Below are 21,184 nucleotides of genomic sequence, written 5' to 3'. Positions count from 1 at the left end.
CAGCGCTGGTCTCCACCAGGCATCTTTCCTGGACTTCGTCATTTCATTCTCAAGGCAGCTCTGTGAGGTCAGCCCTCTGTGGCCATTTCACAGATGAGACGGTGAGGCTCAGAGAGATTAAGGAACTTCATGCCCCACGATTGTGCGTGGTTGTGCATGGCACACTGGGCATTAAAACCCACTGATGAAACTAGAAGAAGAAATATATTGTAGCTTGCTCTTTTGATGCTTAGAAACACCCTTTGAATTCCTCATTCTTCCGCGTACAGAGTGGGATCCATCTTTTATGTTCATTTAGCCATAGGCAGCTTTTCTTTGCTTTATTCACTAGACCTCTCAGTACCCCCACATCCCAGAGCTTTCACATCTCTTACCTGGAGCTTCCTGCAGTTCAGCCCATGGGAAGCCATCAACCAGTCAGGAAACTGAGACAGAACAGGGCAGCCAGTGACCTGCAGGTGGAGGAGCAGCCGCGCTAGGGCACAAACACAGGCTCCCCAACACGTCGCCCCCTTCCTCACTTAATGCATATCATAGGCTGCATTATTTAGAGTGGTTTTAAGTTCACAGAATCACTGAGCAGCAAGCACAGAGCTCCCACATACTGCCTCCTCCACAGGCTTGGTTTCCCCTGTTACGACCATCGTGCATTGATGCCACTGAAGTGCACACTTACATTAGGGCTCACCTTTGTGCTGTACGTTGTGTCATGACATGTGTCCATCATTCCTACTGGATAGTTTCACTGCCCTGAAGCACCCCTGAGCTCCGCCTGTCCATCTCTCCCCTTTTCCATTTTAAATAGTTGGAAACTGCAGTTCAGGACACAGGTGTAGAAAGAGCTGGGTGGCTTTGAGGGCCAGCCACAGGCCGCTGTCCTGCATGGTGCACAGGCTTTGCACCCGAGAAAGACCATGTCTGGGGGCAGCTCCTTGCTCTGTGGGGTGCAGAGGCTCTGGGCGGCTCCCTCCCTCCACACCCCATCCCAGGCTGCCAGTCTCTCCTGAGATCAGGCAGGTGAAGGCAAACACCTAGAACCTTGCTGGCACCCAGCAGGGGCTCCCAGGGGTTAACGCCCCTTTCCTTTCCCGGGCCAGGGCTGTGCTGTGGCCAGGTCTCGGCCTGCATCTGGCGCATAGCAGCAGCCCCTGGCATTTACTGAGTCAGGCTGAGGCGCCGCTTCATGTACATAATTTCATGTGATAAATGTGGGCAGCGCCTGCTGTTGTAGCCCAGGGTGAAAATAACCCCCCGAAAGCACCAGCCTCCAGAGGCACAGCGAGGGAGGGGTGGGGAGAGATGACAATAGAAGCACGCGCCAGCCCTGCGGCCGCTGGACAAGTTCTCTGCGAGAGGAGCCCCAGCCCAGTGGTACTTAGAGGAGCGCGGGTCCTGATGCAGGGCAGTGAGGAAGGAGAGGGGGCTGGTGGTGGGCCGGGGCGGGGGCCGTTTTTCCAGCCTGGACCCTGCAGGCGGGATGGACCCCGGGGGCACGGGGCACAGTGATTATCCTTCTCTCAGTGGTAGGTGGGCTCAGAGGAGTGGGTGGGCCGTGGCCCGCAGGCCCGCTGCCGGGCACAGGAGAGAGGAAGTGAGCTTCAGTCCAGACGCCAGACAGAAGGCTGGGCATGGTAACATCCCCATTACTGCATCGTCCCTGGGGCCCTAGGAGGCCTCCCTCCTGAGAGGGTCGGCTACCCTTTCTGATCCGTAAGAATGGGCAGAGTCCTGCCCAGCAGGAGACCCATCACAGGCGCAAGTTCTACTGAAGACGGGCAGTCCCGCGAAGGGCATCTGGGAGGGGCTGCTGGGACTGAAGCCTGCTTTATTTTATTTAAGAAAAACCAAGCAACTTCTATCATGCTTTATGCCAGGCACTGCACTGTTCTGTTCCTTGTACAAATATTAACTAATTCAATCATTGCAACAACCTAACGAGGTAGGTAACAGATGAGGAAAGTCAAGTCCCATGAAGTGACTTGTCCAGGGCCCCTCACAACTAGTAGGTGGTGGAGGGGACTCCACCTCCGGCTGGTCTGGCTTCATAACCGTGTGCTAAGCCCCCACACCGTGACACCTCTTATCGATGGACATCAACAAGACCTGGGTGAGAACCCGATGGGAGCCCAGAATCGAGCTAAGGAGCTTTAGAGGGCTAGTTGAAGAAATCAAATGAGCAAGCAAGAGCTAGTTAGACAGTGAGGGAATGAATAACCGAATGTTTGCTGGGGAGTTCTGATCGGGGGCGGGAGATCGGAGGAGGGATAGGGGTAGACCAGGGTCGGGTGAGGCAGGTGGAGAGAAGCGTTCTCACACCGTCCAGAAATCTTCCACTCATAACCGTCTCCCTCCTGGACCGTGTGCGCCGGGCCAGCAGAGAGCAGCGCGCTCCAGTTTCACACCCCTGGCAGCGCTGCACGTGGTGTGTTTGCGGAGGGGCTGAGCCAGGTGGGGCAGGAGAATGGGGCTCAGCCACGGCCAGACTGCAGGGCAGTGAACACAGATGAAGAGCAGGCCCTGATGGCTGGATGACGCCGGTGCTGGGAGGTGAAGGGAGCTCACCAAGGCTGCTCAGAGGGGCTGGTGGGTCGATCTCACAGGAGTGGAAAAGCCAGGAAGGAGTTAGAGTGAATGTAGTAGGAATGAGGGAGTTATGGAGGCTTCCAAGCGGAGAAAGTTCCATAGAGTACTTAAAAATTTTTAATGAAAATAACAGTGCCTTGCACATCATAGATTTTTTTGACAAATGTTGGTTGAATTGGACTGAATGTTAGGACAAAGAGTTCTGAGCATGAGGTGAGATTTAAGTGCCAGCTCTACCTCAGATTTGCTTCTCACACCAAAAGTAACTCTTTCAAGTCTCAGGTTCCCCACCAGCGAAGGAAAGGATGGGACTCGCTATCTCAGACCAGCTAGTTGGCGGTTCTGTATGCGCATCCCTGAGGCTGTCTGCCCAGAGGGCCAGGGTCTTGTCTGTCTTGCTCTTTAAAGTGCCTAGCACAGTGCCTGGTATGAGGTGAAGCCCAGGTCAGACCTGCCTCCTGAATACACCCTCAACTCTGACCTCCCAGGGGTCTGTAGCTCCCAGAAAGTCAGCATGGTAAGTGCAGAGCTGGGACACCGGATGTGAGAGTCAGGGACGATCCCCACCTCCATTGTCTGGAAATGCAGGCTGCAGGCATCACTTCCCAGATTTGCAGGACTGGGTCCTGTTCAGCTGGTGTCCTGCCTTCCTGCCCTCCCTGAGACCTTGGAGACAAATGGAATGTGCAGGCAATCCAGAAAAGTCTGCAGAGGGGACGGTGCCAATGACTTCACTAAACCCAGAGGGGATGGTGCCAATGGCTTCACTAAACCCAGAACATGAAAATGCGCTTGAAGAAATTCTGAGCGTCTCCCCATCTGGAGGAGTGATTTGTACCATTGTGTCCCCTGCGCTGGCCTTCTCGTCGGCTTTGTGAACTCCAGGCTGGGCACTGGGTTGCGAGGTCTTTCTGTTTTTCTGTTGGGGAATATGGGTTCTTGCTGATAGTTTCTCATCCGACACTGAATTGTGTTCATCATAAGCGTAGTCATTCATTCATCTAACATTTAGCCGGGTCTTACTGTGTGTCGTTGGTTTTCGTGAGGGGCACAGTCTAGCAGGGAAGACAGCAGTGACAAATACTCTGAAAGGGCACCCTCCCTTTCCCTGAGTGCTGCCTATGAACTGATGGTGTAGCTTTAAGACTTGGAGGGTGACTGGGCCAGAGGAGGGAGGGAGGAAAGCCAAGGGGAGAGGGAGGGCTCTGGGTGGAAGAAATGACAGGTGCCAAGCACAGGCCTCAGGGAGGATGGGGCTGGTGTGTCTGAGCATCTGATGGAAGCTTGGGTGGCTGCAGCTCAGGCACAGGGAGGGGACAAAGGAGATGCGGCCCGAGAGATGGATGACCCGGTCCCGTGGGTTTCAGTGCATTAGAAGAACTGAGATTATGCTCTAAGGACAGTGGGATGAGATGGGAGATTTTACATAGGATGGGACAGGATGTGTGTGTGTGTGTGTGTGTCTGTGTGTGTGCATGTGTTGGTGTATTGCAGGGGATATGTGTGTGTCAGAAAGAGAGATAATCAAAATGATAGGTTTAGAAGACCACTCTGGATATGTCATGGAGACTTCACTGGAGGGAGGAATGTGCAGATACAGGAAGCTGATGAGAAGCGTTGAGAAGAGATGGGGTGGAGATCAGTGGAAGCAGAGCCCGCAGCACCTGCGGGGGAAGCGGGGATGCGGGGATGTGGCAGAATGAGGTTGTGCAAGAGCAGAGTGGGTGCGCGGTGCTGCGTTTGGAGGAGAAGGTGAGAACCTCTGGAAATGCTGCTGGCTGGGGTGCTCAGGAGACTGAGAATCCATTCCCTCTGGGACTGGATGGACTTGAGGTGACCATGAGACAGCCTCCTGGAGGAATGTGAGGGGCCTGGGCGTGGGAGAGCGCTGCGGGCTGCCGGCATACTCCCGAGGGTCATCCTCACGCAGGTGAAGCCATGGGGTCTGCTGAGGTGCCCTGGAGGGAAGCCAGAGAAGACAGGGGTGAGCCTCAGCTCCAACCAGAACAGGCTTAGGGTTTTGGGGTAGTTAGTGGTGTAGACAAGGAGGATCTACAGAGGATGGCAGAAGGGCATAGACGTGGGTATCCCGAATGCCAAGGAGAAGAGATGTTTCTATTTGTGTGTGTGCGTGTGTCAGTAAGTATTTACTAAATTCCATGAAAAAAAAAAAAAAGAGGGATCAACTCAATTGAGTGCTTTCCTCTTTCTGAAGGGTCCGGCGAGGTGAGTGGCAACTGGGGGCTGCTGGACCAGGTGGCGGCTCTGACCTGGGTGCAGACCCACATCAGAGTGTTTGGTGGGGACCCTCGGCGAGTGACCCTGGCAGCAGACCGTGGCGGAGCCGAAGTGGCCAGCATCCACCTTCTAACTACCAGGGCCACCAACTCCAGACTCTTCCGGAGAGCCGTGCTGATGGTGAGTCAGCTGTTCTGCCTTCAGGCTTGCTGAAGGTGGTCCTCTCTTGCCCCCTTTGGCTTCAATTGCTTGGATTTCCTTTATCCTTTGTTCTGAATCCGTGTCCTGCTTGTTGCCATCTTTCCATGTACATGTGAGCCAGGATGCTGCAGGGCTCATCAGACTGCTGTCCACTCATATCTGAAATGCTGATAATTCTAAACAGGAAAGTGTTTCTATTTCCTGAGAGTGCCTCATTAAGGTTTAACGGTCTGAAGCCTCGATTACCTCCCTTGTCAATACACAAACATCAGGGGATGGAATGTAGGATGGAAAGCGTTCTAGAATTTTAATGATAACGGTATATTTAACCAATATGATGCTGAACTACACCCAACACAGAAGAGAAATAGAACCCAGAGAATGCTCATCTATTTCCCAGTGTTGCTTCCCAGATCTTCTCCAGGTTTACACTTGGAATCTTCCCTTAAGCTGTCTGGTTTCCTCAACAGCCCGTGCTGCGTCCCTGCCTGAGATTCAGTTCTTGTGAACTGAATGTTGGGGGAGTCATTACTCTCACCAGTCCTTTCCATCTCCTTGTTGTCTCCCTTGCCTGAGGTGTGAGGAGAGGCAGGGCTGGTCCACGTGGCTATACAGGCTGTTCAAGGAGTGGCAGGCAGCTGGGTCGCAGTTATGGGTTGAGGCACAGAACAGCAAAGGTCTGTTGACTGTTGAATGAAGGCAAAGAATAGAACTCAGCACTCTGGATTCTCCTAGATGTTCTGAAGTACCTACTAGGTGATGATGACGATGGTGGTGATGAAGTTGATGATGATGATGGAGATGATGATGATGGAGGTGGTGGTGATGGTGATGATGATGATGGAGGTGGTGATGGAGATGATATGATAATGTTGATGATGATGATGGAATACTTATGACAGAAGAAATAACCTGGTTGACCACAGCAAAGGCCCTGATGTCTGTTCTGTCACTGATTAGCTTTTCATTTTATTGAATGTCCAACTGGTGCCAGGTACTATGTTCAGTGCTGGAAATGCTGTTCTAAATAATTAAACATGTCTTAGTTCTCAGAAAGCTTACTGTTTTCTGAGGGGAGAGGGGACAAACACTTAAAGCAGATATTCAAAAGAGGGTCAGAGCAGCTCAGAGAGAAGGCCCCAAGCAAGCTTCAGGGAAAGAGGGGGTGTCCGGGAATGCTTCCTGGGGAGGGGGATGTTTGAGCTGATGCCGAGGGTGACATACGCACATGTCCTGGCACCAAGGGAGAGCTTGGCTCTTCACTGGGACCTGCCTGTCATGCGGCGTGGGCCTGGGAGCAGAGATCAGCCAGACTGCACTGAACACCTTGGGTTTTACCCTGAGGGCATGGGAGCCATTGGAGGGTTTTGTTTGTTTGCTGGTTTGGTTTGGTTTCCCATCTTAACCATTTCTGAGTGTACAGCTCAGTGGCAGTAAGGATACTCACAATGTTGTCCAACCATCACCATTAATCATTTTCAGCACCTTTTCATCATCCCAAACAGAAAGTCTGTACCTATTAAACAAGAACTCCCATTCTCCTTTCCTTCCAGCCCTTGGCAACCTCCATTCTACTCTCCGTCTCTATGAACTTGCCCACTCTTAGGTACCTTCTTTAGTAGAATCCTACCAGAACTGTGCTTCTGTTGCTGGCTTATTTCACTTGGTGTCATGTCCTCAGGGTTCACCCACGCTGCAGTGTGTATCAGAATATCACTCCTTTCCAAGTCTGAATAATATTCCGTTGTATGTCTAGAGCACACTTTGTTTATCCATTCATCTGATGATTGATGTTTGGGTTGCCTCCACCTTTTGGCTCCTGTAAACTGTGCTGCTGTGGACAACAGTGTGCCACCAAAGGGTTTGAAGCAGGGGGGCAACTAGCTTAGGCCACCCTTTAGGAAGACTTCTTTTAGAGCTTGGGGGAGGATGAATTTAAGAGGGGCAGTGCTGAAGAAAGAGAAAGCCATGAGGAGACTGTTCAGTGACCCAAATTGAGGAAAGATGGAGGCCAGTGCCATGGACCTGCTAGCAAATCCAAGGCCATCAAACTACTCCCAGCTCTGTCCAGCCTTCCGGGGATCTGAACCCTGGATCTTAAGAAGGGTGGAAGAAGTGTCATTGTTTGGGTGCAACTGATGCTAGAACAGCGTCACCATCACCCCTGCAGGAAGCAGTGTCTCCTGTCACTTCATGTCCTTCCTTCAGCCACAGGTCCTTCTAACTTTCCTCAAACGGTCCCTGCTGTGGTCTGCCTCTTACAGGCAGTTTCCTTTGCCTGGCACACTTTCCTCCCATCTTCCTCTTTGCTGGCCCTCCTGGTCTCTCAGGAACTCCTTCCAGACTTCTCAGCCTAGAAGCAGCTCCCCTTTGTAAGGCTGATGCCATCTGTAAGCCTTGTACAGCATTTCCCACGCTTTCCACCAGTACATGATCGCTCCTATTGCCACGCATGTCCCTCTCACAAGACTGTAAACTCCGGGCCAACAGGGACAGCTGTGCCTGGCTCTCCACAGAGCCTGGGGCACCCAACACTGCTGTCTTCCGGTCGATGCTCCGTGATTAACATCCTGGCAATGAAGGAGCTCGGGAAGGTGGGAGTGTGTCCAGGGACCTACAGGCTGGTCCCCCTCCCTCCTTCCCACCTCTTCCTTGTGTCTCTTGTCCTTGGCTTCAGGTTTCCTTAAATCTGTTCCTTTGTGGTGGGTCCATCTTAGTGACAGGAAGTCTGAGCACAAACACCTTTCACTTCCTGGTGCTGAAGACAGATCTTCACGACTTCAAGTTGATCCTGAAGGAATTTCCCCAGGGCCCACCCAGAAACCAGACATGCAGGGGGACCCAGAAGACACCAGAAATGCCTTCCAGTAGGGCCAGAAGGCAGAATTTTCCTTTTGAAATTTCTGGAGGGTTTAGATGTTTGGGGAATTTAAAAAACTAATCTGTTTTAACAAATGGTAGTGTATTTAAAAATAAATCCTCCGTCTGTTTTAGTCATTGAGAGACAGTTTTTACAACTGCTCCCACCAGACTTCGGGATGCATGTGAAATTATTTGGAATTGAGAGAACGAAAATACTTCAATATATTAGCAGTTCTTAGACGTGCTCTCTACCAACAGATGTTTGGAGGAGTGAATGTGAGTTGGTGATATATTCTTGGATAAAATCTTAAGTCTTTCTGAAAATCTTGGGACCAGAACTATTGAAATATCAGACAAGATGGACTCCTGTGATCATTAATCACTTATATTTATTTGTTTAGCATGTTTGGGGCCAGAAAGCACTTTCAATACATCTCATAGACTCCTCACGTTGATTTGCAAGGGGTATTTATTTTATTTCCAATCTAGAGATAAGAGAGCCAAGGCTCAGAGATGTTTAGTGACCTGCTAAGGAACACACAGCAAAGAAGGAGCTGCATTAGGGGCTAGAAACTGAAGCCAAATACTGTGTTCTTCCACTCAGGCTGCTTCTTCAGGAACCCAGGACTCATTCAGAGTCTCAATGTGTCGGAGAAAGAGCCCAGACCTAGGATCAGACAAGCCTCCATTAAGGTCTTGGCCTTGGGTGAGACCCTTCACCCTTGCCTTCTTCATGGATAAAATGGGCATGATTAATTCTACGTCCCAAGGGCTCAAGACATCATGATGTAAGGGTTGTAAAGTATCCTGCACACTATGGGAACTCAAGAAACTCAAGTTCCCCCATGTCCCGTGCCAAAGTCAACGCCAAACAAAAGCCGGTCCGGGGTAATTCACTGCCCTGGGTCCAGGTTGCAGAAGGAAGAGGGGACATGCTGCAAACCTGAATTCTATGTCACTGACCCCTCGGCCAGTTTTAGGAGAAGTGAGAGGAGGTCACGTCCTCTGTGGTGTGATTCACGGGACCCAGAAGAAGTTTCCATTGCTTTCGTTCAACATTGCCCCAATTCTGCGTTCCTCAGAGTGAACTCCAGCCCTCATGAGTTGGCCTCAGGCTGGATTTTCCTGTCTCCTTTCCTGCTCTTCTCCCACATGAACCCTGCAGTCCGGGCTCACCAGCTGTGCCATTCCTAGAAAATGCCTTGCCTCCCCCTCGATCTTTCCATGCTGTTCTGTGGGCAGCACATCATGTTTTCCGCCCGGAAAAACACTCCATCCTTCTGGGGTCAGCTGAATGGGGCCTCTAAGCCTTTCTCCATCTCTTAAAACAAGAAGAGTCTTGCCCTGGTGAAGAGATTTCCACCTAGCAACTTTCAGGAATTCTGACTTGTTTTACAGGCTTGTTATATTTTCTGACATATCTTATTCCATGTCTCCTGTGACTGGGGGCTTGACTGGTCCATGATTTATCCCCTAGTACTGCCTTAACCCTCAGCACGGCACCTGGCTCAAAGAGGGCACCTGAGACCGTGCTGAGTCCTTTCAGCCAGCAGGAGGCAGGTGGCGGCTTGGGCCCGGAGCACCGTTTTCTCCCGTTTCTGCACGTACCTCCTAGTGTGAGCACGGTCCCCTGTGCTTCTCTTAATTAAAACAGGTCTCGCTCTTCATGGACTTTGATGCTTCCAGATACATTTTAGAATAAATTTACTGATTTTTTTTTTTTTTTTTTTTAGTTTACTGATTTAAAAAAAAAATGGTCCTGGTGGGAATTTGATTGTAGTTTCATGGAATTTTTCAAATAATTTCAGAAAAAATATCTATGTTTTCATGATGTTAAATCTTAAATCCATGAATCAGGCTAACGTCATAACCAGGAACATAGTATTTTTGTCTCCCTACATCTTTTCATAGAGTTTTTTAAAGTGAAGTACAGTGGCTTTTTGATGTTGTGTTGGTTTCTGGTGTACGGCGTAGTGATTCAGTTGTATGTGTATGTATGTATGTATATTCTTTTTCATTGTAGGTTATTACAAGCTATTGAATATAGTTCCCTGTGCTGCACAGTAGGACCTTGTTGTTGACCTATTTTGTATAAAAATAGACCACATTTTGCAGAGTTTTGAACTTAGATCCATAAAAGTTTTGCAAAGCTGTTGTGAGACAAAACCCTACTCATGTTATGGTTTGGTTGACGTGGTAAATGGTGTCCTATTTTCTGTTTCGCTCTCCAGTTGGTAAGTACTGCTAGAGGGGAATAAGCTGGCTCCACGTTTGCTGAGCTTTCTTACCACCTCTCAGGCTTTGTCTGTTGGTTCCATTGGATTTGCTGCGAAGTTACCCCATTATTTGCAAATCATGGCAGGTTTATTTGGAGCAAAATCTCAGCTGCTCTAAGAAGGAGGTCCATCATGAAAGCAGCTTAAATGACAAATGTGTTTCTTTTTTCTTCTTTCTCATAATGTTTCTCCAGGTGAAGAGCTCGGGCATCTCCCGATTTCTCAGGGCCCGGGTTCCTTCTAGGTGCTTCGCTGTCATCTCAGGGCCTTGCTCTCATCCTCAGGGCTGAGTCTGGGCTGCCGGGAACTCCAGACATCAGGGAGAGGATGGAAGGGGAGCAGGGCCACCCCTGCAGACTTAGGGAGGGAGGGGTACACTCCCCCGGCAGGGACCTTGTCTGCTTTTCACTGCTGTGGCCCCAGCACCTTGAGCAGTGTCTGGTGTCCAAAACCTATTTGCAGACAGGAAGTGTTGGAAGCACTAGTAGCAGAGGGATCACAAGCAAAGTGCAGAAAACAGAGTTTTCATAACAATTGCTAAGAAGTGCTCCTGTCCCTTGATCCCAGATGTCCACGTTCAAGGTGGGGGAGAGACCCTCGGAAGTCATAAAGCCCTGTTTTCTTATGGCTGCGTCTCAAGGAGAAGCCGAGCTGCTACCCAGTGTGGGCTTCTCTTGGTGGTCCCTGTTCACCTCTCTCTCCAATTGCAAGTTCATTTGAAAATTCGAAACCCACAGGGCTTCTGAACAAACCACCCACACACCTCACCCAGGAAGCTCTCCCCACGTTCCAAGAATTAAATATTTATTAGGTTTATTTTAATCAGGAATAAATACATGATTTAGCAAAGTGTAATGCTTCCCACTTAGAAATCCCTCTAAGTAACTGCATAACATTCCCACCACATCAGCCACAACGGAGAACAACACATAAGACACTGCACAGACATCTGGAGGCGGCGAGGTCCCCCGCCTTATGGTGGAAGTCGGCGTCCACGGTGTTATGTTCGTTTCCCATATATTGGCTGGCTGTTTTTGAAAGAGCCTTTGGGGATTATTGAGAAAACCACAAACGTCTTCCTGTATAAACACACTGGAATCTGATGATACAGAAAATCATGTAACTGCACATACACAAACCACCAGGGCAGTGATCTCAGACGGACGGAATGCATGTGCTGAACAGACAGACTTCTGTCAGCAGCTCCCTCTTCCTCTGAGTCTCTTTGCATCAGGGAAAGGGTCATGGATGCCTGCAGCCCCTTCTTAATAGCGTCCGGAGATAAATGCTTCTCCTTCTCTAGAATTTCACTATGTTTTCTCTCTCATCTCTGAAAATTATGTTTGGCAGAATTCAACCACTCTGATTCCCAGCTTTTCTGGAGCTTAGCATTTTTATGCATGTGGATGCCAGACTCTTCTTAGAATAAAATCCTGGATGAATTATTGCTCTAGAACTTATCAATTTCCTTTTTAAAAACAAAAACAAAAAACAATCCAACCATTCTCCCTTGCTCAATCCAGCCAGCCCTTCCACTCGCTGAAGATCCTGCTGAATTAGGAGCTTCTGGGTCACCTTACCCGACTCCAGTCCCATCCAAAGCTGTGAGCTGATTTCTCCTTTACACCGCCCATCACAATATTTGTTTATACACTTTTCTCCCTGTCTACACTGCTGGGGCCTGTAAATATATATATATATATATCTATATATAGATATATATATATATTTTTTTTGACCTGACACCTTACCTGGGACTTAAAACAATACCTTTTGTGGCAATCATGAATTGATGCATTAATATAGGCAAGAAATCTCAGCTCACCAGAGAAGCTCTTTCTGTGCAGTGAGGCAAAGTTCCAGGCCCACCCTCGTGCCTTCCCCCCTCCAGGCACCCCGTCCCCCGTGGGCCCTGGCCTTGGCAGAAGTAGGGAGGCTGTCTGACTTCTGCACAGGTGGCTTTGGAATGAGAAGCCCAAAGGGAACCCCTGACATGGGGCTCGTAAGGAAGGTTAGCATTTAGTGTCACTGAGTTCCCTTGAAAAGAGAAGCGGCATCCGGGCGGTCTCGTGACGGACTGGTTACAACGCTGAATGCAGGGCATCAGTCTGCAAGCCCAGACCTCCAGCTAGGCCGCAGCAGTTGGCTCACACTCTTCTCAGGCTTTTCTCTTTGGGAAGCTCTCTCAGTGCCCTCAGGGTGTGCCCTCTGGGCGGCGTGCTGGCGAGGGGTCCTTGCGCACCTTTGTGAGCCAGCATCTTCGTCTTTCCCACAAACACACACGCACACACGTGCACGCAGGGCCATTCCCAAGCCTTGCCCCGTGATCCCAGAGTCAACATTTTGTGATGTGCCTCATCAGACATCAGGGAGGGGTGCCCTTTGTCGTGATGTGGACAGAGAAGACGTGAGTTCATCTCCGTGTGGCTTCTCTTGGCTCCTGGAAGACGTGAGGTTCCCCAGGGACCAAGGAACCGTGCCTCTCTGCACGATCCCAGGGGACAGTCTGAACCTCTGCTCTTTTGGGCAAACACCAGGTTATCTGTTCTCGAGCTAGTCTTCAAAGTACGGAGGTGACGAGAAAAAAGAGCTCTTCCTTTTGCTTCCGCTGTACATCAGGGAGACGCTTTTCTTCTTTCGATCAAAGGGGGTGCTGTCATCACCGGTCAGGGACAGGTAGGAGGCGATGCTTTCCCGAAGGCCGTAGCTGAAAAGGGACTCATCCACCCCCAGTGGGTTCCCTGCGCCCTCAGGGTCCTCCTGCAGTCTGCGAGTGGGAAGAAAGTGGACAGAGAAAGGGGAAGAGGAGAGGGACATAGAGGGGTGGAGGGCAAGAGGAAAAAGGAAGAAAAACAAACAAAAAGCCTGGTTAATATTTATCTGACTTATTATTCTAATTCTGCTTCTTGCATTTGGCTGTGTGATCGTGGAGAAATCACTTCACCTCTCTGAACCACTATTTCTTTGGATGGCTGAAACCTCCAACTATAAATTTTAATGAAGATTTCTTTATGATATTTATAAGGAAGAGCTCTTTTATTCATTTCCCAGGCAGTTCTGATTGCTGACTTTCTTTGAATGCACCAATGGGATGTCTGGATCAGTGTTTAATTAATACGATAACCCACCAATCCCCAACTACAGATACCCCTTAAAATGCAATAGCTGACAATCACATAAACAGAACAAATAAGGAAAGATTTTTTCCCCTTAAAAAACATATGAAGTCACTTGAGATTTTGCTGGTGTGTTTAAGCTTCGTGAATGAGTTTATAATAATATTAGATTTATCCAAGATTCATTTGTGTGTTACTCTCTAGGATACTAGCAATTAGAAACAGCAAGGTGGTATCTTTCAGCTGGAAAATATTCTTCTGCCACTGAATGAGGGCTCAATAAACATTTGCAGAACTGGGAGGCTGAGGCCTTGGCAGGGAGTGGCTCTGCCGTGCCACCCAGGGCATGAGGCCTGTGACAGGGTCTGCCTCCCAGGGGCCAGCGGGGTTCCTCGGGGTCTGCACCTGCTCAGAGTGTGGGCTTAGCGGGGCCAGCTGTAACTAGCCACGGTTTTGAGGTGCTAGGCTCGCACGCTGGTTTTGAGCGTATGCATTCATGGACGGGACACACACACACACACACACACACACACACCTGGCTGCCCTCCTCCAGTCGAAGGTCTTCTGGCGCAAGGTGACGGGGGAGTCAGCGGCCCTCATGGCCGGGGCAGTCGTTGTGCTCTGAGTGAGGCAGGGTGTGGTCAGCACACAGCAGAGGCCGTCAGCCACCTCTGAGTAGGGAAGGAGACAACTGGTCAGTGACATGGGATGCCCCAGCCAGGGTGGGGTGCGGGGTCCCGGTTGTTCACAAGGGGAAGCTGAGGCCCAGACTTGAGGGGTGCATGGCAGGGCTGAGAGTCACGTGCCTCGTGTAAGAGACAAGAACCTGCCCTGAGTACACACTGCCCTGAGCAGGACGCAGGTGGAGAAGAGAGTTGAGGATCCAGGATCAACCCAACTTGGGTTTGAATTTCTGCTCCGTCCCAGTAGAGAATCACCTTGACCCTCCCCCAATCTGTTTCCTCAACTGCAAAACGAGGGCACCAAGCTAACAGGTGAGAACAGCTGGCAGGACCCCCGCATGAGCCCCCAGACTCCGTGGTTTCCCACCGAGGCAGTGTCATCCGCTTAGGGTGGGCCTCTCGTGTGCACACGGCTCCCCCACAGCACCTGGAACAGGGTTCACATAGTGAGGGTGGGGCTGCTGACGCGTCAGCTGGAAGCAGCAAAGATCACGGAAACAACGCAAGAAGACAGGAAGGAAGGAAGGAAGGAAGGAAGGAAGGAAGGGGGGAAGGGGTGGAGATGTAAAGACAGAACAAAACAGATAAAAGACCCAGAAATAGGAAGAGGAGAAAAATGAAGATAAAAGGCGAAAGTGAGAAAATGGACGAAGACGAAAATGAAGAAACCTCTCCCCTCTCTGTCTTAGATACTCAAGCACAAAGAGGATGAAAATTAAACACTTTTTGATTTTTAATCCCTCTGCTGAGCCTCCAGGGCCCCTCATCTTTCCAGGGGTTTTAAGATGGAGCCTCCATCTCTTCGAAGACTGCCCCTAGCCCATGTCATCGTGAGACAGACGCCACCCTTGCTGTACTCAGACGTTCTTACAGATGGAGGACATCACGTGTGGCCTTATGGAGGCAGGAGAGCCCCGTGCTTCCTGCGTTCCAGAGGACATGAAGTGGTGGAGGATGTGAGCTGTGCTGACCCGCAGTGGGATGCGGCCACCCTGGCCTTGAGCACATCCATCACCAGGTTTTAGGTGGGCGCACCTCCCACCTCACTGATAGAGTGCTCAGGGCGTCCTTGCCAAAGAACAAGAGGAACTTTGAGCTGAAGGAGCAAGCCCAGGCTGTCGGGGGGCGGCAGGCAGTGATGCTTTGCCTTGTGGCGCTCCAGTGACTTTCACGGTGAACTCAAATGTCCACCCACGCTGGCTCACATCAAGAAATGTGAGATTGGACCCTGAGGTTACGGGGAACTTAATTGAATGTGAACCTGAAATAATTACCTGTCGTGGGTTGGAAATTGAAAGGACCTCCCAGGTTAGGAGGTGAGGGAGACAAGATCAGACGAAAGAAGGAAGAAATCAGGAGAGGGGATAGCACAGGCGGGGGGACGTCCTTCCTTAGAAAGGTGAATAGTTAGGGTGGCAAATCCATTTTGGCAAAGAAGGAGAGGACCAGCACTTCTGAGCACGTGACCTGAGCCCGGTGCTGAGCTGGCCCGGCATGCTTCCGCTCGGCTCTGGGAGCCTGCAGCAACTCTGGCCATTGGGACTGTTACACCCATTTCAGGGATGGGGAAACTGAGGACCCTGGGGTCAAGGCACGTGCTCACAGCCATTTCACAGACATGATTTTTTTTGGATCCTAATGACAGTCCTATAAGAGGCATTTTAATCCCCATTACGAAGAAACTGAGACTCCGGGATGTTCATTAATTTGCCCAAGGGCACCGGAATAATAAATGTCAGTAACCCCTGAAACAAAGATACCTGTTCCCACTGCTTAGCGCACGATTTCTCTGACCCTGTCTCTGGCCTTTAGGAAGAATCTCGTGGGAGGTAAATCGGCCACGTTGTTTCCAACTTTGGGTCCTGAAGGCCCCCCTGGGGGCCTTTCAGGGTTTCAGACTCCTTTCAGTCCTTTGCAGAGGTGACTGATGACTGTGGCCCATACGCTGATGCAATGGCCGGGGGCACGTTTTTGGAAGGCGCTGCTTCTGCGCTGGCCTGAGATCCTTGGGGGTCCTCGGCCTGAAAGCCTCGTGGACCTCCCGGTGCGTAAAATCTTGGCTTGGGCAGCATCCTTCTCATGTTTGCTTTTGTCTATGCAAAACTTATGGTCGCCACACCTCTCAGATGATTCTTATTAAAAGCCAAATACCACAACCAACTTTTACTCATGATTAGTAAATGCTGTTTCCAGGACTCCCTTCCTCTTTCATTTTTAGCTAAGCTGCTAGGTGTTCAGGTGTCACAGGAGTAATGTTAGTTGTTTATTTTGCATCTACCTTATGCCAGGCTGCGATGGTCATGTTACGTGAACCATAACTTTCAATAATCACGACAACCACTGGCGGGGGGCTGTTCTCATCCACCTTCGGTGAACAGGGTACCGAGACTCTGAGAGGTGGAGGTCTCTGCCTAGAGTCTCACAGCGTCCAGACCGTGGTTGGGCCTGTCTCCCAAGTGGCCATTCCTCCTTTAAGACCTGCACTTCTCACAGGCCAGGTGTGATAACCCAGTCTCATGAGACCCCTCCTTTCACCTTGGAATGCCCTTCAAGGTCCCACATAATAAAGAACCCAAGGTGTGGGTCAGACATCCTGAACCCAAAAGGAGGAAGACACATACAAAGTGGAAGCCACTCTGTCTTCCTCCCTGTCACAGACAGGAGAGGGGAGGAGGAGGGGGACCTCCTGGCTGGGGGACAGGGGCTCACACAGTCGGATCCCGTGTTTACGCGCCCGGCACTGTCGCCAGCACTTTCCGTGCACCAACCCAGCGGACTCTCACAGCGTCCGCCGGGTGGGAACAGTCAGTGTCTGCATCGCACGGAGAAGAAAGTGAGCACGAAGGTGAACCACCAGCCCGAGGCTGCCAGGGAGATCTGGGACATGAACACAAGCCCATTCCAGAGCCAACGTTTAGAAACGTAGCCATCTTTTTACTTTTTCTCCCTTTTCCGTGGGCAAAACGCTAACTCTTGACCAGGTGTTCGGGCCTTTCACAGTCTAACTCAGAGGTCCTTTTCTGGCTCCGTACGCTGTACTGTCCCCTCCGCCAGCCCACACTCTGCCTCCGCCGTCTTGGAGGCGCCCCCTATCTTGGTCGGCGGGGAACTTTTGGACCTCACTCCCGGGCCCAGGAGGGACACACGGATGAGTGATGTGTAATCCCTGGTCTCTAAGAGCTTGTTGGGGACACAGACTAGGACACAGGTAGCGAGGTCACCGGGCAGAAAGCCCGGAGTTCTAGGGAGAACACCTGCCTCAGAGGGGAGCAGAGAAAACAGGCAGTTCATCTTCTCACGCCGAAGGCTTCATCGAGGAGGCCTGCCTGTCGGCCTTTAAGGTTGACGAGGATCTTGACACGTAGAAAAGGGGAAACGAGTGCCATTTCAGAGTGAAGCCCCAGAGGCCCAAGCGCACGGCCCACTTGAGGAAGTGCAGACTGTGGTTTTGAGTGTAGGGCCATCCTAACTCCTTTCACTTACGTGCAGGGGAGAGGGCGAGGCTGAGGTTAGCTGCGTTTTATTTCCTTAGGCAGCGTTCTCAGGCGGACTGTTTTAGCCTGAAATTTACCATCGGCATTAACAAGAAAAGAGGAGATTAAGAAGGCAAGTGGGCAAGAGAGCAAGGTCAACCACCCGGCATGTCTCGGTGACCCGCGTGCAGCCTAGACTGAGTTCGCTGGGGGGCGATTAGCCAAGAGGAGAGAGATCGGTCAGTCCTGATGGAGTGCTTCTTACCGGAATAGTGATTCACCAGGTCCTCCAGGCACTGGAAGGTGAGCCTCGGGGAAATGTAATACCAGTTGTTTGGCAGGCGGAAGATGCGGTAATGCTTCACCTGCCGGTGTCTCACCGAGAGGGAATAAAAACCTGCAGAAAGCGGAGAGCGAGTCAGTGGCATTCCACGGGCCCCCACCCAAGGCAGGCAGCTAAGGACCCCACGACCCCTGAGACAGAGAGACCTTCAGCCTCGTGATACAACGATGATGCCTGGACATGCGCTCCTGCGTGTTGACCAGGGGCCACTTGAACCCCACCTGCTTGGATGTAGCTCACTCTTTAGAGACCCCAGACCGTGTTCTCTTAGCAGCGCAGTCACATTAGCCGTATTGCAATGCGGGCTTTCAAGTGCACGGGCTAGGTCTTTGCTTTGTGGGGGTACTATCTGGGGGGCTTCCACGTCCTTCGGTGGGTCCTTAGACCAAGTGAAATGGCTAGAGTTGGGTTGCACCGTGTCCATCCAGGATCTGTGGTCATTCTTGAGTCTTTCCCAAGGATGCTGTCTAAGGTCTCTGTGCCCTGACCCGCCAGTGCTGCCCCACCACAAGGTTATACCCCCGTTTCCAGGTCCCTGCTCCCTCTGACTTTTGTTTGGTTTTCTCATAAATTCAGAAAATATGGCAGTTGAGACATTTTTTTCTGAGTATTCCTAAGAAATGTAAAATGTGTTATTTCTTCTTCAGGACCATGAGAGTTATGACCCAAGGTGGGTTCATCAGAGTAGCACTTTGGGTGGGACCTACACATCTCTTTGCCTCAATTTCCCCAAATTGAAAGAGAGAGAATTGGACTTAGGTCATGTTTAAGGGTCCTTCCTGCTCTGTCTTCTGGGGTTCTGGGGGTGAAAAGGCTCACAAAGCAGTAAGAGGGGAGGGGCACTTGCATTTACTGAGTCTTTGCTATCCGTGCTGGGCTGGGAGCTGAGCTGTTTCTAAGCAACCTCTCTGTTGATTCTCAGAAAGACCCAGGCAGGGCCTCTAAGCTGGTATTGTCCTCAAATATTTTATAGATGGAGAAACTGAGGCTCAGAGCACTGAGTGACATGGAGAGGGGCACACAGCTTGGAAGTGGCTGCCCTGGAGTTGGGTTTTGTCCTCCTAGAGCTGACCTCCTAGGGGGTTCTGATGAGCATCCTCAGGTGTGTCCCAGGCCTGCCCTCTGAGCCAGCTCAATGTGTGTCTTCCAGTAATGTCAGCAGGGACTGGACGCATGGTGAGCGGGTCAAGGGTTGCAGGTGGAAACTTATGAGAACTTTGCATACCCAAGGGAGCAGAGCCGGTTTCTCCCACCCCGGCCCCAGCTCGGCTGCAGATCAGCCACTTTATTTTTAGATCAGCTCTGGCAACTCACATCGGGTTCGCCCCCCACCGCCCCTCTCTGGTTGTGCCAACTTAGAGGCTGTGCCCGAGTCTGGGTCTTCTGCCTCGGGACGCCCCCCGGGACATGCACAGGAAGTTTTGCCTTTGCTTTGATCTTGCTCTCACCCAGCATATTCAGGCTTTTGAGAGAAAAGTTGTTCCTGGGGTTTTTTCTTCTGTTTTTTTTTTTTTTTTTAATCATATATATATGGTCCCTCCTGCTTCCCCAAAGGAAAGCAGATGCTCATTTTGGCGAAGGGCTCCAGCACGAGGAAGCTCTGGTGCTTAATAAGTGCGCTGGAAATACTCTCAGATACCACATTTTCTTTTCTTAATAGTGAGTGTACATGAAACAGGCTAAAAACTTGGAAGTATTTTCTGTATTTAAGAAGTTGTTATTATTCTTAGCCGGTCTGGCAAAGCCCAAGCTATTCGTATTTCGCTTTTGTGAGTTTAAGTGCGTACTCCGGTCCAGACACCGAGCCCAGCTCTTTCTTAGTGTTAAGCCCATGTTATAATAAGGAAACTGAGGCTTAGAGAGAGGAGGTAATGAGTAACTCACATGGCCCAAACTAGAACTGGGGACCCTCGCTCTGAACCATGACAAAAAATTCGTTTCCACTGAATTACTTAACGTGGAGGATGTAAGGAAATTGCAACAGTGAAGGTCACACTGAGTATGCGAGGGTGTGCATCTGCTCGTCTGATTTCACTGTAGGGACCAGCGGGGACTAATAGCACAACAAACACTATTCCATTACAAGGAAGGTGTTTTCTCTCCATTTCACAGATGAGAAAACTGAGCTCAGAGAAGTAAATGACACACCCAAGCCCCGAGGTTTGCAGCCCACGTTCTCTCTGCCCCAGGTGCTGCCTATGCCTAGCCTTCTCTCCTCTTCTCAGTTGTTGGGAAATTCTCCAGCGGGAGTCTGCAGGGCATGATGTGGGTCAGAGCCGGCGCCAGTGCCCCACTGGGTCACTGCTGCCTGGTTCTAGTCCCCCACGCTTTGGCACTGGCCTCGCTGGTGATGTGTGGGCTGGGGGAGCTCACAGCATCTCATGGATTTGCGTGCATCGTGGGAGGAGGGAACACGAGCCGGGTAATGAATGAGTCGGCCAGGAGCAAAGCCTGCTTGTCTGACCCGTGCACAGAAAGATGAGTTGATGAGTTGGAGGGAGGCGGCTCACCTTTCTTGGTCTCACTCTTTCTGATCATGAAGGAGCCGATCTTCGTGTCTGGCAGCTGTAGCAGCTCCTCAGCCTTGTCCCTGCCCAGCCCTTCAAACAGCCAGCTGGGAAGAAGGAAAGGAGCCATGAGTGTACTGAACATACCCTCCCCTCAAAAGACAGGAGGGCCACAGAAATGATGGTCGAGGTCCAGTCAGTGTAAAACAGGATTAAAAAGAGCAAGATAATCACCATTCATTCATTACTATCATCTTTCAAATAAAATTCCCCACTGCATGCCAGGCATTACACTGGAAAATGAGGACACAGGAGCGCATGAGACATCTATCGTATCCTGTTTCTCAGATGCCAGCTGCACTGAGCCCATCCTACACTATACAACACATAGGACCCCAAAACGTGATGAAGGGCCTGTCTTATAGTTCATTTCACGTCTGTGTCCCTTAGGTGCTGATTACCCAGCTCCTCCGTCACTGCCCCCTGGAGGCAGGGACCGTCTGTCATTTGGGGTTTTGTCTTTGTATCCAGGTTACCAAGCTTGGTGCACATCTGTGAATGAGTCAAGGGACACAAGAAAGAGAGAAAGCAATGGTGCTGTCTAACTTCATCACCTCGAGAAGCCTCGCTCTGCATTCTTTCCATTTCCTTCTTGTCTTCTCTTTTTCAGTATATTTTAAACTCAGTTGCCATTGCACTATGCATTTCTTGCTTTTTTTTTTTTTTTTTGGTTAACTGTTAAAAAAAAAAATGCAGTGGTAATACGTAGCCAGCTCTCCAATGGAAACCTGACCTCCTAGAGGAGAGCGGGCACTTACAATGCTCTTCAGAAAGCAGCTCCAGACTCAGAGGCATCAGTGTCACGAGGGGAAAGACGCTCGCTCGTTTTGCAGAGCAGCCTG

General features: G+C 50.6%; 2 protein-coding genes across 4 annotated transcripts in view; one reads left to right on the top strand and one right to left on the bottom strand.

Moving 5' to 3' along the window:
* Nucleotides 1–21,184, top strand: part of TG (thyroglobulin) — a 203,803-nt gene that overhangs the window by 109,990 nt on the left and 72,629 nt on the right. For both annotated transcript variants that reach the window (XM_064476826.1, XM_064476825.1), the window contains one exon: nt 4,799–5,001. In XM_064476826.1, coding sequence (XP_064332896.1) covers nt 4,799–5,001 — 203 coding nt within the window. The remainder of the gene's footprint in view (nt 1–4,798; nt 5,002–21,184) is intronic.
* The window catches only part of SLA (Src like adaptor), a 31,262-nt gene continuing 21,025 nt past the window's right edge, over nt 10,948–21,184 (bottom strand). For both annotated transcript variants that reach the window (XM_010988801.3, XM_064476827.1), the window contains 4 exons: nt 20,286–20,389; nt 17,698–17,829; nt 13,812–13,947; nt 10,948–12,927 (listed from right to left, as the gene is read on the bottom strand). In XM_010988801.3, the coding sequence (XP_010987103.2) occupies nt 12,714–12,927; nt 13,812–13,947; nt 17,698–17,829; nt 20,286–20,389 (586 nt within the window). In that variant the 3' untranslated portion in view covers nt 10,948–12,713. The remainder of the gene's footprint in view (nt 12,928–13,811; nt 13,948–17,697; nt 17,830–20,285; nt 20,390–21,184) is intronic.

The sequence above is a fragment of the Camelus dromedarius genome, chromosome 20 (assembly GCF_036321535.1).
Source record: "Camelus dromedarius isolate mCamDro1 chromosome 20, mCamDro1.pat, whole genome shotgun sequence".
Taxonomy (NCBI): Eukaryota; Metazoa; Chordata; class Mammalia; order Artiodactyla; family Camelidae; genus Camelus; species Camelus dromedarius.
This window is presented reverse-complemented; position numbering and strand designations above follow the sequence as displayed.